The sequence below is a fragment of the Neolamprologus brichardi genome, chromosome 11 (genome assembly GCF_056152115.1).
Source record: "Neolamprologus brichardi isolate AB-2024 chromosome 11, ASM5615211v1, whole genome shotgun sequence".
NCBI classification, from domain to species: Eukaryota; Metazoa; Chordata; class Actinopteri; order Cichliformes; family Cichlidae; genus Neolamprologus; species Neolamprologus brichardi.
Window position 1 is genome coordinate 29,120,139 of NC_142114.1, and position 18,483 is coordinate 29,138,621.

Here is an 18,483-nt window from a genome sequence, read left to right on the forward strand (position 1 = left end):
AAACATAAGAGACAAGAGACTCACAAAATAAAACAGGAAGCAACATAACAGGAAACAAAGACTTAACAACATAATACAAGAAAACATTGGATGACAGAAATCAGCTCACATGGAATCAAATACAAGGTCTTTACCTCTAACAGGAACGAGGATTCCTAAAAATCAACAACTAAAAGTTTTATAATGCTCGTGGAAAATCATCATTGCACTCTATAATGGACAATCAGTTCTGACCAAATGGAGTTTGATTAAATGCTGATTGCCAATTTACTTCAGTAATTGAACTTAAGTTTAGCCATGAAACTGAAAGCTTAAGAAAAATATCGAAGAAAAACATCCACTAAAAGAAAACAAAACAAGGAAGACTGTACTGAAAGAGAAAACAATCTCAATGGGTCCAAACTTTCAGTGCACAATCTCCCATCAGGTGTATTTGGATAAAATACCAAAAGAAAAAAAATTCTTCAGACATTTCTTTTGAGGCTCTTATTTCACCCCAATTCCAACCAAAAGTGCCACCAAAAAGCAAATGTTTCCCAGAAAGAACAGACCGATCAGCAGACCATCAATTTTTACCTAACAAAACAATGTAATTAGATTAAAAGATCATTGCAGTGTTATGGTGATTAATTGTTATTTGCTTTTATATTTCTAACCCTAACCCCTAACCCTTTCAACTTACCGATTCTGATTCCAGTTCTACAGCAGCACTGTCTGAAAACCAGAGCAGAAACAACAGTTAAAAAGGGCACAACCAACCCCCCGAGTGTTTCCTCATCTGAATCTTATTTTTCAGTTTACTTCAGATTAGTTCTGGCTTGTTTTTAATTATTTGATTTATACCTGTAGATTAAGTTATTTGATTTCAGCTTTCATTTAATTTTAAATTCGTTTACATATTCATTTACATATGATTTAAACAGTTTAAAATCATAAAATATGTGATTAAATTTCTGTTAATAATAATAATAATAATGCATTAACAATTTCATTAACCATTTAGCCATATACACACTCAGTTTCTTTTGGCCTATACTAGACTAACAAACAGTTCAAGTAAAGGCCGGTTCCCTTTTCATGTCATGAAATAATGAAGCTTGTGTAGTTTTATATAACTGAAAAAGAGACATTACTGTAAAGGAGGGAGGTCAATATTGGACTGAAAACTAAAATAGAAAAAACTTAAAAGAGGAGCCTGTCATGTTTCGGCTGTGTGCAGGCAAGAGAAGGACCCAAACGCAAAACTCACCACGCAGAAATAAAACTCAAAAAGCTGCTTTATTGCAGAATGGCACAAAAATATAACAAAACTAAACTGGGGCATGGATGAACTGACACACAGGGAAACAGAGCCATGACGGAGACTACGACACTGACAAAGAGAAACACAGGGCTTAAATACACAGAGGGATAACGAGGGAATGAGACACAGAAGGAGAGCACAGCTGGGAGTAATCAGGCTGGACGAGACAAGGGAAGCAAAACTAGAAACACTCACATGAGACGTGGACCTTCAAAGTAAAACAGGAAACACACTGACTGAACTCTAAACATGCAAACTTAACAGCAACTGAGAAGACAGAACATAGGGACTAGAAACATGGTACAAAATGGTCACAGTAGACACAACATTGAACACAGGGAAGCCATATTACAAAGCCAAAGATATAAACCTATGATAACCATAACTGAAATCTAAGGAAAACAAGAAACAGTACAACAAAGGACTCAAAACATAATCCATAATATAAAAACACAAGTTCTCTTCAAAATAAAATAGGAAATATAATGAGACGCAGACATGACAACCAGAACTTGACAACGTAAGACACAGACATGAAACACATGAAGAGCAGGGGAGACTTAACAGGGGTTGGAAGACACAAGGGGAATCTAATAACAAAGAACTAGAAAAACTCATGAGCTTAATCATATAAACATCCAAATAAACTAAACTCAAAACACTGGCTCATAAGACCCAGGATCGTGACAGAGCCAAATCTGGAATACTCTTAGACAGAATGAATGCCCGTCAGAGGAGCATGTTTCCAGAGGGGTTACACTATAGAACAGTAAGGTTGATTAGACTTTGTCAGAAAACTTTTCAGGAAAAGTTCTGGAAAAAAGGAGAAGAAATATTTTTTGTACTAGAATGATGAGATGAGGAGAAGAAAAAACCTTTAACCTTTACATGCACTTTTCTAAGTGATGATTATAATGAGGAAAAACAAAGATGTACCTTTCTCCTTAGATTTCCCATTATGAACCTCCAACATGATGTAGAAGAGAGCTTCCCAGGCAAGAAAGCCACCCATCACTTTCATTAACCATCCATCACTGCTGTCAATCAAGTTCAGGCCTGTAAATATGGCTGCCACTGTGTGACACAAAGAAACAGACATTTACGACCAACAGCACGGGTGACGGCGTGTCTGCTTTGGAAAATAAATTAGAAATTATTAAAGAGTGCAGAACAGCATGAAGTAAAACAAAGGCTTACCGGCTAAAGATTTTATTATCACTGCATTCAAAAAATGTGATGTGTTGAATAGATACCGCCTGTCAAACAAAAGACAAAAGAGAAAGATTCAGTGCATCACCCGGCATTATTGCATCATAACCAGCGGATGGTTCTGGGTCACCTGATTAAGCCCCAACTAAAAGCTATAACAAAACGGAAATTTTTAGGCCTAAAATTAAAAGTAGAGAGGGTTGCTGTTTCCTGAATCCAGACTGAGAGCTGGTTTCATGGTAGAGGGGGCTGAAAGCAGCAGCCTCCTATACTACTTTTGAAACTCTAGGAAAAACAGCCAGTCTGACAGCAAAGTGTTCTGTTAGGATAATAAGGTACCGCGAGGTCTTGTAGATATGCGAACGTGCACCCGGTCAAATCCTTCTGCTCACCGGACCTGGAGTACCTGATGATTAAGTGCCGGCCATTCTGGCTACTGAGGAAATTTACAGCAGTGATTATTACGGCTGTTTATATTCCCCCACAAGCAGACACTGACCGAGCGCTCGGGGAACTGTACAGCGCGATCAGCAGTGAGGAAACCGCACACCCAGAGGCGGCGTTTATCACGACCGGGGACTTTAATAAGGGAAACCTGAAGAAAGTTTCACCAAAACTCCACCAACACATCCATTTCAACACTCGTGGAAGCTTCCCTCCCTCCAGGACATCTACAGGAAGCGGTGCCTGAGGAAAGCGGGGAGGATCGTCAAGGACTCCAGTCCCCCCAGCCATAAACTGTTCAGACTACTTCCATCAGGAAGGAGGTTCTGCAGGTCCCGTACCAGCAGACTGAGAGAAGCTTTTTCCATCAGGCCATCAGACTGCTGAACACTTCATAGATACCTCAGCTTCACTACTGGAACTTCAACATTATGCACTCCACACTGTATATAAATGCCACTGTTTTGCACATGTCAACTACCAACCTCTGTATATTTTATATATTTTATTTTATTGTTTACTCTATTTAATTTGTAAAATATGTACACACACACACACACACACACACACACACACACACACACACACACACACACAGAAAAACCATTTAGTATACACATCCAGTAATGCATACACTCTTATATTGTACATATATTTATTACTCCCAGATTTAACCATCCTTATATTTTGCTTGTTTCATGTTATTGTATTTTTGCACACCTCTGTTGCTTCTGAAGCTCGCACACAAGAATTTCACTCACATGTACTGTACCAGTGTACCTGCACATGTGATGTGACAATAAAAGTGATTTGATATGAAATGAAATGGCCTGAGTGTTTCCATTGAAAAAAAAAGTTTTGTTTCCCTTTGAACAGTTCAGCCAATCTCCCAGTGTCACCAATATAACCATCCACCCAAAATACTAAATAAGCACACATATCCATGAATGAAGTCATTTCTCCAGTGTTCAATCCATGATGGTGGCTCCTTCTTCACAGTCACTTAACTGGGGCTAAACATGGAGCATGGCCTCCAAAGCTGCAGCCATTCAGTGAAATAACTAAACATTCGACACACTGAACAGTAAAGTGCCAACTACACTGAACTGAAACGAGTGAACAGTGAATGCAGTCATTAAGCAGGTGCTGCCCCGATGGGGTTTCCAAAGTTTGTCAAATAAGTGTACTAAAAAACAATGTGTGTAAAACAGTCATTGAACTCTAAAATGTGTGTTGGCATGCCATAGTAAATTAAATTAGAAACACACACAGATGGATACATACAGGTGATGCTGTGGTCCGCAGCGCAGCATAGCCACTATAGGCTGGAAGAAGGAGAGGATCATAACCAGGCACCCCAACACTGGATGTGCTCCCTGGAAACCAAAAGCATTGACACTGGTAATCATGATGATGTAAATATCAGCCTGACAGTGGAAACACGTAACTACAGAGAGTGTTTAAAGAGAGTGTTTAAAGAGGGTCAAGACAAATAAAAAATTAAAATGATACTTTGATTTTAAAGAGATGCATCATTTGGCCATAAACCAAAGAAAAAGTCCCCCGTGCTGTTTTTAATAATTACCATTACTATCAAGAAGAGTTCATTAATAATATCTTCCAGTATGTTGGCTGTGCTTTTGATCTGTGTTGTATAGTGTATACACCATCGAGAGCATCCTGACCAACTGTATAACAGTCTGGTACGGGAACTGCTCTGCCTCGGACCGGAAGGCGTTGCAGAGGGTCGTGAAAACTGCCCAGCGCATCGCCAGAGCACCACTTCCTGCCATAAAGGACATCTACAGGAAGCGGTGTCTGAAAAGGGCTGGGAAAATCATCAAAGACTCCAGTCACCCATCACATAAACTCTTCACCCTCCTGCCCTCTGGGAGGCGCTACAGGAGCCTCTGGACTAAGACCACCAGGTACCGGAACAGCTTCTTCCCCACAGCTGTCAGACTCCTGAACTCTGCCTCCTGACATCTGACCCACATTAAACTCATGGACTGAACATACACACACCCACAACCACCTACACACACAATGGACAACTGTACCCTCAAACACACAATAACATGGACTGAACCACCACTCTCAACCACTAGCACTTTATATAGCCTCTAGAAATTATCCACATATCTCACTTATCTTAACTGCACTACTGTATAGTTCTGTGTAAATAATCATTCTGTACATACGATAATTTTTAATCCTACAACTGTTTATAACGTGCATAGTTCACATTTCTGTATAACTGTATATCTCATATTTCTGTATAGTTTTTATTTCATATTTATATCCTGTACATAGCTTGTACTCACTACAGCCTGTACATACTTATAGTTATAGAATATTCATAACATACTTCATACCGTGTACATTATAACATACCACAATAGACCCATTTCTGTAATATACTTACATATCTATATTATTGCCAATATATATTGTAATATATCTATATCATGGCTAAAGCACTTCTGGATGGATGCAAACTGCATTTCGTTGCCCTGTACCTGTGCATGTGCAATGACAATAAAGTTGAATTCTATTCTATTCTATTCTAATTCTATAGTATTGTTTAATGTTTAATTTACATCACTTCAATTACTGTAAGGTGTAATTATCTCTTGTTGCAAAGGAGTTTTTAGTGATAAGCAAATTTTTTAATGAAATTAAAAACACAGTGACAAACTGCATGATAACTCAAAGGACACTAGTCTGTGGGTCTTAAACGGTAAATGGATCGGTACTTATAAAGCACCTTCCTACTCACTTCCTTTTATGTGGTGTGAGGATGACTATTTGTGCAGTTGCACAAAGGCAAAGGTGAAAAGTCCAGTTGTGTCAACTAACAAGCAGGCAAGATCCTCTATAAGGTGATTTTAAAAATGTTGAATACCCATCTTCATAAGGGACACTACCAGAAAGCCAGTGCAGTTTCCCCCAGAGCGGAGGCACCGTTGACATAATGCTCGCCGCAAGATAGATCCAGAAGAAATGTAAGAAACAAAATATGCATCTGTAAAACCTCTTTGTTAAGGTGTTCAACATTAGCGTCATGCCCACAATCTTGGGTATGATGCTATCTTCTGAACAGGAATCAGATTCTTTCATGATGGTGTAAACCAGGGGTAGGCAACGCCAGGCCTCGAGTGCTGGTGTCCTGCAGGTTTTAGATCTCACCCTGGTTCAGCACACCTGAATCTAATGATTAGTTCATTACCAGAACTTCAAGACATGTTGAGGAGGTAATTTAGCCATTTAAATCAGCTGTGTTGGATCAAAGACACATCTAAAACCTGCAGCACTCGAGGCCTGGCGTTGCCCACCCCTGGTGTAAACACAAGACTGGTCATTGGCTGAGATGATGATGAGTTTCCCATCACTCAAGTCAAGCAAGGATGCTCCAACACTCTTCAGCTTCCGTCTTAGATGTTGCTTCTCTCTGCTTTCAAAGACTTAAATATAGCCATCCAGATCACACACAAGACAGACGGAGGTAAAATTAATGCTCAGCGCCTAAAGGCAAAGACAAAAGTCACTAGATCACTTTTTCAAGACTTCCTCGACCCTGATTACTGATCTATAGTCAACAGCCAGCATGCCTGAAATAAAGATCAACAATAAGGTCCTTGGAAATTTTAACTCCATAACCTAACTTAGTTAGCTTACAAAGTATCGAGGTATCCAACAGCATTGCTAAGGAAAGTGCTTCCGAGATATGATTGTTCGGTTTTTCTCTGCATCTATTATTGTAGAATCTACTGTACAATATAAAGCGCCTTGAGGTGACTGTTGTTGTGATTTGGCGCTATATAAATAAAGTTGAAATGAATTGAATAGATCCTACATGAAGGTACACAAATAGTGCTATTTTGGACTTTATCAATCCTAATAGCAGTCATATATATCCTTGGGTTGAGCATTTCCTAGTACTACCGTTGGTTATCCATGCACAAACACACTTAATTTAGCACTTTTATCTATGCCTAAGTGCTTTTGTAACACACACACACAGTATCTTGTCCGTAGATTTACTAATTGCAGAACATTTTAAAGCTGGTATTAAAGGAGACTCAAATGTGGTACAATAAAATCTGAAGGATATTTGGATTCATGTAAATAAACAATAATTGGTATTCAGTAATTACAACCAAAACCTTTGTGAACTTCAACACTAGGACCAAGTTCATATCATAAAAATCGTTATTTACTGGAAAATGATAGTGTGTTACAAAGGTAAAGCCAGTTTTGTTGTTTGATTGATCTGTAATTAAAAAATATAAAACTGTAATAATTCTGATACTAGCAGAGTTAGTGTACCAACCCCAGACCAGTCCCGAGTATGAGCGAAAATGAGGATGAAAGCAATGATTGTGGCTGCTACCGTCAGCAGCATTACTCCAACATGGACCTGGAGGAACACAAAGAATACAACATGATATTAAGACAGCCAAACATATACAAAATCAACAGTTCCCAAATAAGATTAAGCTTGGACCAACTGTCTTAAAAGTCTAACATATCTGACATATAATACTTAATTTTTTTTTCTATGACTCACCACAAACCAGAGATCTTTGTTGCACATTGTTGTTCCCTTGGCCATTTTTTTCAGATATCGGGCAACCATCATTCCCAGTGTTCCCGTGGTCATCCAGGCAATCAGCATCAGTGACCCTGAAACAGAGTTTAGTTTTGGAGTTCTCTCCACTTCTCTTTGTTTTATGAGTTAAGATGAATTTCTTTCCCTGGTCCCAACATGTCTTTAGTCTATATATCAGTTTACTGTAAAAAGAATTAAACCAACCAAGGCAAGCCATTAGAAGTATAACAGAAATATTTTTATAGCTTTCAAACTGTATACAAACAATCGATTTTGATGGTGTACATTCGTACAATATGTTACAAATGATTGTTTTGCATGATGATAAGTCACTGTCTCATGAAAGAGGCAAGACTTGTAAAACCCAATCCACCTTTTTGGTCTATTTTGTCACGTCGAGGGATTAAACTGAATTTCCCGGAGGAACCAACCCAAGGAATTAATAAAGTTTCATCTAATCTAATCTAATCTAATCTAGTCATTAAACGCTGTGAAATACAACAGAAATGTAAGTCTACTTGGTATTATAGATAAAATAGTTTAATCTTAATGGAAGAAAAAATTTAATGTCTTGAATGTCTTCCCATGTTCCCAGTAGCATTTATCCTCTGAGGATCCTGACTATTCACCGGTTAACACAGTGTACTAACTGTCAACTGGTTGGCCAAAGTAAGTGACAAAGGACTTTACATAGTGACTCTTTCACACAGAGACCTCTCTGTGCAGGATCTTACCATGAGCTTTGATGATATCAGGAAATCTCCTTTTACTGACAACCACAGGAGTAGGAATGGCCATCTTAGTAGTGCTGACGAAGTCGTGCTTATGGAATTGGATTTGTCCTGTAGGAAAGATATCGCAAAGCTTATACACAACTGTTTGTATATGTTGAATCAAAAAAGAGTAACACGGCCAGGACAAATGAAGGAAAATAACCACCTGCTCTCTCAGTCGAGACGAAACATTGAAGTATTGAAAGGTGATGAAAGTGATTACATGGCCATGCATGAAACACATTATTTTAATGCTAATGGCTGAGTATTTCCAAAAGTTGATTCTGTTCATCTGGACGTAGCGTTTTCTGGAAGAAATGTTTTGTCACTCATCCAGGTGACTTCTTCTGTCTCAGCTGACTGCAGGTTTCAATCTTATAAACTGTTCCTTCAGTGGGCTGGTTTCAGTCATTATGCAAATGTACTATGGGCTGGGAGGTCAGTTCCTTAATCATAATTATGCAAATTCTCATGACCATGACCATTGATCAACAACCATGGCAACAACAACAACAACAACAATGGCTGAGTAAGTCTGAATCTGTAATCAAAAATTTAGATACATGCTGGTGTATGATTCCTTGATATTTTTATTTAATGTTTTTGTCGTTTTACAAAAGAAAAACACTTTAAGGTTTACATAGACAATGAAACATGTTTATTTTTTACATAAACTGGCCAGGGTTGTTAAACATGTGACTTCTTTTAAAATGTTCACATGATTGGAAAAGGAAGTACAATCAAAGGTCCTGCTTAACTGTTCAAAATAAAAGTATTTACTTGAGTATAATTTTGTTATTAGTACGTTTTTTCAGAGTGAAGTGCTTAAAGATTGCACATGTAAATAAGATCTTTCTTATGAGCGACAAACCCTCACCACCATGTAGCCTTGACATGAAGAGTTTGGACACTCCTTATCTAGTAGGTATCGTTTTCATCCAATCACCTGCATGCATGTCTTGAGACATATGTGCTATTTTCTCTAAGTATATTATGAAGTCCATAGTCTTCTTCATTGCATGCTATCTTCAATTTACTGATATGATAGGTTAAGTTAGATAAACTACACTGCTGTGGTGTAAGAAACAGTCTGGCACATGTACGTTACCATTGCTGCTGGGTCCGTGGACAAACATGAAGTAGTAGGATTGGCTGAAACCTGAAGTCCCCTGTATAGAAATTATCTCCGTAGTAGTGAAGGAACAACTGATGACATTGTTCTGCAATGACGTTGTTATATTATAAACGTTCCCCTGTAGGACACATAAGAAATTTCACAATTTTTAAGAGCAGAAACAAAAGCATTATATCTAAACGTTCTAGCCTCATATAAATCGCTGATATCAGAAAACTTTAGTACCAGAGGAACAACTTGTGGAGTTGTTAGTCCTGTTGAATACATATGTTGCACACCAACTTGTCCATTACTGTTCATTCCACAAACATAAATGTCATCGTTTCCCTGAGGAAAGACAAATATAGTAAAGAATTAGCATGCTTATAACACATATGAAAGTTTTTAACTATTATTTAATGATTAATTCTTTTGGGGGGGGGAAAATCCAAACTTGTTGATATTGTTTGGGAAAACAAGGCAACCAGATGTTTTCTAAAAATTGTGACCTTTCAAAAACAAACTGAAGTTGTAACAGCAGCTGTTCACCCACAGGTGCTGCTCATGTACAAGAATGCCAAGAGCCTTATTATTGTTATCTCTTAAAAAATGTAACAAGTCATAGAATCAAGAACATTTTCATTACACTACCATCTTCCGATCATCAGAGAATCCAAAAGCGATGTAGCCTTCATAAGGACCAGTCATCTCATACTGCACAGCTGTACCACCGGCTAACATCATGGCTGACATGAAATAACAGCTAGCGCTGACCGCTGGGTCACAGTTTGAAGGCTGACTGAAGCACACTTTGGTGACACCACAGTTAGCGCTAGAGATGGATGCAGCTGATTTCTGGACATACACAGAGGAAGAGAGAGAAAGAAACCATGACATCGTCATGTTGTACTTGAATATACCATTTAGCATTTTCTTTTCTCAGTTTGCATGTATATTAACATTAAGCCGAGCTCAGTACTGCACGTTACTGTTCTATAGTTCTGCTAACAAGCTATTTAGAAACTAGGTATAAATGGCTTGAGTACATCCATACATTTCCTTTACCACTTATCCAGCTCTCATATACACACCTTTGGCCTGTTTACAATCACCAACTAATCTAACAAGCATATCATCCACAGAGGCACAGTTAGAACACGCAGAGTTCCTGGGTCAATGACAGTACTAACCGTTAACCACCATGTTGGCCCTAACATCAACCTCTGTGTTAGAAAGCCCACTGTTTACACGTTATTTGCTTGGTTGAATTGTTGTGGTTTGTTTATAGATAGTGTTTGCGCTGTGGAAATTGATATGTCCTACGTCATTGAACTCACCATATCTATGCTGACGCGCCATGAATGCGCCATGATGTGCCATGTGCTGCTAGCCTTCCTTTGTAGCTGCTGATAGCCAGCATTTTTCCTTGTGTCCTCTCACCAGTATCTCGTGGGTTTTGGTTTATTGCTGTGTGTGAATGCCAGAAGGCGGGTTCTGTTTACATGATGTTGTGTATGTCAGCTGCTATTGTGTGTATTTGTTCCCTCGTGACTATGCTAATACGCTATGTAAGCTACTAAGCTAGTTAATGCTAATTATAAATCTTGTGTAATTGTTGAAGTTGTTATAGATGAGAGTGTTGAATACAGTTCCTTGTGCTATCTCTGTGCTAGAATAATGTCTGGACATGTTGAATGTTTTATGTGTGCTGTACTGATAGTTGCTTTATGTATCGTTACTACAGACCACAGCTGAATAAATCTCCTAAACTTGGAAGCTGCCTCAGTGTTCTTTAACCGGAACACACCCACCATACCTTGCCGCTCTAAATCAAATCAGCTAAACTCCCGGAGACAACACTCTCTCCATTTTACTCTGAGGTTTTTGCCTATTTTCCCAACTGGGAAATTAAGTGCAAGACCAAAATGCATGTGTGAGACTTCGCTTGAAAAATCTCTCTCACAGTTGAGAGAAAACCAAACACTAACGTGATAGATATTAAGAGTTAATAAAAAAAAAAAACAAAAAAACAGTCAAATATTAAAAAAGAAAATTCTGATTTTGAGAAAACACCTATTGTATGAAAGCACCTAGCTCAATGGGCCATGCTAACTCTGGGCTCTCAAGAAAAGCTCTAGAAATTCAAGAGTGTATGACAAACTTGATGCAGATTTCTAAAAACTCAGGTTTACACATGAACTACATAAACAGCAGTTTTGCTAGACGGACTTTTTCATCTTTTATATGTCCATCCAGGCCAGAATATTTATTGCTTTCCATTTAGTGTGTCTGTGCTAGATAGGTGTACACTGCTCTATCTCCTGATCCACAGTCAGCCCCAGTAGAAGATGTGTAGACTGCCATCAGCCTCAAAACCAACGGATACTTTCAAACCAGTTAAACTGGCCGATGATTCAACCAGCTTGTTTGGCAGTGAATTTCATATTGTGTTCAAAACAGACATTGTTACTTACAACAAGTGGTGCAGGGTCTGTACTGCCACTCCCACTGAGGGCACCTGCAGATCTAGCAGCTCTGCCGTTAGTGAAGGTCAGGACAGGGCTCGTCACATTAACCCAAAATGTTGTAGAATTCTGCACAAAGGATGCACTGCAGCGACACCAAAACCAGTGTCAACTGGGGTATAAACACTTAATTGTTATCAAAGTGCTTTGCTAGAATGAATAAACTTTACCGGAACTGAACAGCTTTGATGTCTCCTGATGGTTCTGAGCTCCATGTCACCTGAATGTAGCTGCTATTAAAGCCTGATGTGTGGGACACCGCCGAGCTCTGGACACAAAAACGTGAGAGAGACTATGACATCATTATGTTGTTTGAATGTACTGTATATCATCTGTTTTTGTTATTTGACATGTTTATACTGTTACAGTCACTGTTATACATCGTTAAAGTTACCAAAGGAAAGCAAATCAAATGATGTGCTGTGAAACACAATGTGACATATTGCAATATAATTTTAATTATGCAGCTTGTCACTAAAACTATGTATTAACTTTGTATTTAGAATAGGTAGTTCTAAGATTGCACATGTTCACATTGTTTTCTTTAGTATTTGCATCAGAAAAAAAACTGACTGTCTTTTTCTGTAATGTATTGAATAGATTAAATGTTTTCATTTTACTTCATTGATTGATATGCCCTTCAGTAGACTTAAGGTATAACATATGATCATGCATGATGCTCACATTAACATGAAAGGAAACTCACAGGTCTTTGGCTGCAGGCGAGGAGTTTAGCAGCCCCTGCTGGTATGGCAAAGGAACCCACAGGAGTCTCACTTCCCACTTCTATAGCCTCCAACAGGAAACCTGTGAATGGTGTGGAGGCCGGACCCTGTAGCTCAACTTGGAATCACAGAAAAACATTTTATTCAGTCAGTTGGACAGTTCTCAACTGGGCCACTTCTAGACAGGCATATATGAGGGGCCAGACAGAAATGTAAACGGGGCAAATGGTGGCAACGGAGGCAGGAAAGTGGTGGGGTGTGGTGGGTTGGATCTGGGTCTGGATAACAATTTTTGTCATGTAATTGGATTGCACTTCTTCCCTAAGACCTGACCAATGACCAGTATCCCACCTGAACGCTAAGCTTCTGCTGGTCTAGCTCTTAGGGTCACCGAGGCATGCAAACCCCCTGACCACGTTAAGGTGGCAATCCCTAAGGGGGAACACTGAGGAATAAAACCACCAAAATTGAAATAAAATCTTCCTCATCAGATTATAGCAACTAAAAACATGACATTTACCTTAATTGGATGGCCTTTATTAAATATAACAATTGCCAATATTAACAAAACTAACTGGGTAGGCCAAATTATTAAAAAAAAAAAAAAAAAAAAAAAAAAAAAAAAAGGTAGTTCACCAAATCTTAAGAAATAAAACCGAAAAATACAATAAAAATTAAAACACAGAATAAAATTAAGTATCCGTTCAACTCTTTACAGCCAACAACATAGAATGTATCTTAATTGAATGACCTGATTCTCAAATAAATTTGCAAAATAAAGCAAGAATAAAATAAGACCTCTCAATATAGCCTGTATTTACAAAACTAAACAGGGTTGGCATAGTAATAAAAAAAACAAAAAAAACAATTCACCATGTCTTTTCCTACAATTCTCAAACTAATTTGTAGAACACAACAGATTTAGAACAGAACATTTTAATTTTTTGGTCTCGTTTTAAACTTGTTTGTTTTGCAAGGAACTGAACTCTGTCTGCAACTGAACAGCTCCACTCTCCTTTCTCCTCAATCCACTCTGTAACAACAGTCTCCTGCTTCCCTTTCCAAAAACTCTTATAGATTCATATCCAAGTTATTTCTTATGGACTTCTCATGGGCCAAAATCACTAAATTCCTCTTTTTATGTAACAAAAATGAACAAGCTTTACTTAAATCGCTGTGATTACATCAGTATATGAAACTCTGCTTGTTCATTTTTGTTACATGTGGTGTCTGACAGACACAGATCCTCCAGTCTGCTCTATGCAGCAGACTGGCTCACAGAAAGAAACTCTTCCGGACTGAAACTGTGAGAAGAACAATGGACTAGTCTCCCATTGAGTGTAGAAAGATAGATGCATGTTTAGCTGTTAATTATCTTAAGAGTCGCTATGATTTTGACGACAGACATGTGTTGCTTCGTTTTGCTCAGCCCTGCCTGCTGAGAAACCTGACACCAGCTCATTGCATACAGTGACTGGCTGTTCAGCTGGCGGGAGGGTGAGTGGGGGTTTTCTGCCTAGGCTGTGCGAGCCTCACCAACAGCACGGAGGGAAAGAGCCAACCAGAGGTGAAACCTATCATCTCATTTGTGCCTTTTCCAGCGGATTTTCCAGCTTCTGTAGCAAATCATGCCCATTTTCAGTTTTTGGGTAATCTATTATTTTCTTTCTCAACTTCTAAAAGTTTGATTTAAGGGGGGCAGGATGTTTGTTTAAGGGAGAGTTGCCCCCCTTACCCCAGCCGGTGTTGTGCCAAAAACTGATTGCTCGTATTTAAACTGCTATAAGTAACTTGTTGGGCTATAATATGTGAAACATGTCAAATGCATCCTTCACGGATGACATAAAGTCATCTTGAGCCACAAACAACATTCGTGTAACAAGGTAGAAGCCGCAATCAGTTTGTGGCAGTGACTTTTATATAACCTTTATTTATGCAGTTAAAAAAAAATAAAAAAAAATCTCATTAACATTAAAAATGTCTTTTGTAAGAGTAAGTTGGCCAAGACAACAACAGAAATGGCAGCAAATATTACAATAGTTCAGTAAAAATATTTTAAGTGGGGATAAAGCACCGGATTGGTTATAATGCAAGTACAATAACAGTTATAAAGATACTTGAAAAACATAATTTTTTAATTCTATATATAACCCCTTTGTAAACCCTGTTCACCGAAGTCTATTTACCAACATACGTAAAGATATTACACAGAAAAAATACACAGAAACATTGGAAATCAGTTTTTGGCACAACACCGGCACCGGTGTTCTCAGTCATGTGATGAAAACAAAGTTTTACTGTATTACAAGCAGATATGTCAGAGTCTGACATATAAAACAGATGCATCTTAAATTGCCTGAAAATATATAATCGTTTCCCTATTTTGGGGTTAGCCCTTAAAAACAAATTCTTAGATAATAATACATCATTTGTATTATGATTTTCTCTATGTACTGAGATCCTGCTGCTTTGAGGTTTAATGCTCTTTGTTGATTTAGTTGCATGGCTGAAATCACAAACATATCAATGGCAATGAGAGAACAGCTGATCGATCATGAAATCATCAGGACGTAGCGTTTTATCCGTTTGACCGACAATAGCAAATCTGAATCTCCCGACTTTAGCTCACGACCAGTTAACTCCCGCGACAGCACTATGCATTAATCTATACATCGGATTTATTTGTTCGATACTGAAGGTACCAGAACACCAGTCCGTATAGTTGGCACCCTCTTACTCCTCTCTTCTTACCTTTAACATCCTCTCCAACTCTGTAGCGCCTTTGCTCTGTGGTGACTATGAAGGGCGATGGTGCCGTTTGTGGGCTCAGCCCTGATTGATGGGATTTCAACTCTTCACAACTGTCTATAACCAGACCTGAGCTGTGTCCTCGGATGAGTGGAGCACTGCACAACAGCAGCAATACAAGAAGATACATTATTTTCCAGGCGACTCGTTACTGCGGTCAGTGAAAAACAACGAGTACCGCGTGCTACTGATGTATAGGGTGGAGCACTGCAGGTGAATCTGGGAGAAGCAATAGGTGTTGAATAGGGATACTTCTGCTTCGACAGTGTGTCGAGCTTAAGAAGCGCAGGTGTTTCAGGAATTCTGCTTCAAAGTGTGGGTCAAAACACCCACGTCACCATGGAGTTTCCCAAGGTGGCTTACCTGTTGCTTCTAAGCAGGGGTGGAGCCAGAGCGAATGCGTTTTAAATTTTTATTCCTTACCCATGTAGTGTCGGCTCAATCATTTAGGCCGACAGTATACAGGCAACGGCACAACACCGACTCGAAGGGATCCTGAACACCTGCCCTACAATTACTGACAGCCGCTCATTCTTATTACCAACACTGGATTGCCCAATCAGATCTCTTAACGCATTCGGTCTTTCTCTACCTTCCCATTGCGCTCATGCAAGTTGATAAAGATTGACAAATAAAAGCGAAAAAGTCAAGCTGAAAAGGCGAGAAAGAACAAAGATAAAGAAACTAGAAAGAGATGAAGCAAAAGATGAGGGGGGCGGAGCCTCTGCGGTGCAGCAGGTAAAACAGACGGCGAGGAAGAGAAAAGGCGTAATTAACGTGGGAAGCAAATATCTGGAGGGATGTAATAAGGATTAAAGAGTGAATGACTCAAGTAAAATTTATTTAAACTTTATTCTATGTTCTTATTCTTGTGTTACTCAACTTTACATTGCCTTGAGGAATTGCACAAATTTAACTGGACCGTCTGTGCTGTTTTGACCGATCATGGTCCCACACCTGGACCAGTGGCTGACTTTACGTCCGAGTCCCGGCCTGGTGGATTCAAATTTCGTTAATCGTTTAACATGACACATGAAACAAAAAGGAAATGGAGAAGCTTTGTAATATATACAACAATCCAAAGGTTTGTGATTTGGTTTTTAAATAAATTTGACAAAAACATTTGCCACATATACAGTGTGTCCATCCAAAGTTTTGGTCAGACTGGCCCACGCATTTTTGGGTAGAATGGCTGCATAAATGTGTTCATATGATTATAGTTAGATGCAACTGTAGCAAAAGTGGCGATTAGGTATCGCTGTAGAGATCGGTCTGTTTCAAAACTGCGACACAGTTCTGGCCTTGTTACTTCTCACTCTTTCAGTGTTTCGCAGTCTTGCTTTTTCATCATCAAAAACAGCAACAATAGCTGGTACCAAACGCTATACCGTAATTATGAACACTTTCTTCTTATTGTAACATGGAGTCATGTTAAAGGACATCAAGCAATGAAATGCATTTTTGAAGATAAAATATGAACTAGATTTATTTTCTGGTGTGTTGATAGTGGTTCCTGACAAATTTGACGAGCAGTTGATCTGAGACTCAGGAAAAGTTTTTAGGGCTTGAAAAGTAGCCAAATGGTGGAGAGTCCCTAGCACAATAAAAATGACCTCTCTCAGCAGTGTTATGGCTTAATCTGCACAGCAGATTTAATACCTCAGTCACTGAAGGTAAAACTTCGATCTGGCGCCCTTTTACTCCTGTCTACTTACCTTTAACATCCTCTCCAAGTCTGTAGTGACAGTGAAGGGAGATGGTCCCGTTTGTGGGCTCAACCCAGAGTAGTGGGATTTCAATTCTTCACAGCTGTCTATAACCAGACCTGAGCAGCAGCCCCAGGTCAGTGGAGCAGTGCACAGCAATACAAGAAAATGCATTGCAGTTAAATTATTTTCCAGACGACTCATTGCTGCAGTCAGTGAAAACAGACCATAAATAACACAGTGCTGTTGTTGGAATACTGGGGATGAAACTGAGGGCCAGTAACTGATGACTGCATCATGACTTGGCAGTATTCTTTCAGGTTTAGATTTTCAGGACCGATTTGCAGTAAAACTCACTAATCAGCAACAATAAGTCTCTTTTCTCTGAAGAAGAAAACTGTATAGTTCATTTTCCTTTTTCAACATCATCTTGGGGGGGTGGGTTCTCACTCCTGTGAGGCCAACATCTGGGGATTTTGCTTTAGGGTGTATTTTGTCACTAAACATTCACCATTACTTCTGATATTTATGATATTTTTTGATTATTTTAAACTGTGGCATGCAGAGGTTTCACACAGGATCAAACCTTTGCTACTTTGAATAGCCAAACAGGTAAAAACATGAGCTAAATTATTTAAGGCAAGCCACTTTCTTCCATTAAATTGTGAAACAAAGCTTTTGCTGTAAGCGAGAACATAGATTATCAGTGTGGTCATTCCAGCTACGGGGGTAATGGAGGAGAATCCCAAAACACCTGTAGGATTTAACCTAAACGATTTCTTCATTGTGAATAATCACTGGGGTGTCAGCTGTCACCGCTTCAGGGTCAGGCAGCATCTCCTTAGTTTTTCTTGTATCGATGACTAGATGGTGATCATCACAATAAAAGACAAAAGTCTTTACCTCAGTGAAGTACAGCGAGCGATCAGAGTTTTCGTATAGCAGGGTAAGTATGGCAGTGTCATTGAAAAATTTGAAAATCAGATTACTGGGGTTACAGCTAGTACAATCTATTTTATAAAAGAAACAGGAGTGGTGAGGTAACACAGTCCTGAGGTACGCTAGTGCTGATGGATTTATAGTTTGAGAGCAAAGATAGGAAAAGACTCAGTTTCTGTAAAAACAGAGGCGGCTCCAACATGTTAAAAGCAGAACTAAAGTCAATAAACAAAATATGGGCATAGGCCTTGGGACTTTCCAGGTGCTTAAGAATCAGGTGAGCGATACTGCCAAATGTGTCATCCGGGCTCCTTCTCTACTAACT

At 38.9% G+C, this 18,483-nt stretch overlaps 1 protein-coding gene across 1 annotated transcript; it reads right to left on the bottom strand.

Annotated features, from left to right (window-relative positions):
* Positions 1 to 15,698, bottom strand: LOC102798953 (ferric reductase 1). Its single transcript, XM_087847846.1, has 15 exons — positions 15,457 to 15,698; positions 12,687 to 12,823; positions 12,151 to 12,248; positions 11,930 to 12,065; positions 10,107 to 10,310; positions 9,702 to 9,803; positions 9,450 to 9,594; positions 8,303 to 8,410; positions 7,527 to 7,642; positions 7,290 to 7,376; positions 4,241 to 4,332; positions 2,501 to 2,559; positions 2,240 to 2,377; positions 683 to 714; positions 1 to 576 (listed from the first exon to the last, which is right to left on the bottom strand). Exons 1-15 carry the CDS (start codon positions 15,641 to 15,643, stop codon positions 487 to 489), a joined length of 1,731 nt encoding a protein of 576 aa, XP_087703972.1. The 5' UTR covers positions 15,644 to 15,698; the 3' UTR covers positions 1 to 486.
* Between the last annotated feature and the right edge of the window lie 2,785 nt (positions 15,699 to 18,483).

Coding starts and splice junctions, on each gene's coding strand:
- LOC102798953 (XM_087847846.1), bottom strand. CDS start 15,643: ATGTATCTTCTTGTATTGCTGCTGTTGTGCAGTGCTCCACTCATCCGA. Junction 12,066..12,150: donor ATCAAAGCTGTTCAGTTCCG/GTAAAGTTTATT, acceptor GTGTCGCTGCAG/TGCATCCTTTGTGCAGAATT. Junction 2,560..4,240: donor TGCGGACCACAGCATCACCT/GTATGTATCCAT, acceptor TTTGTTTGACAG/GCGGTATCTATTCAACACAT.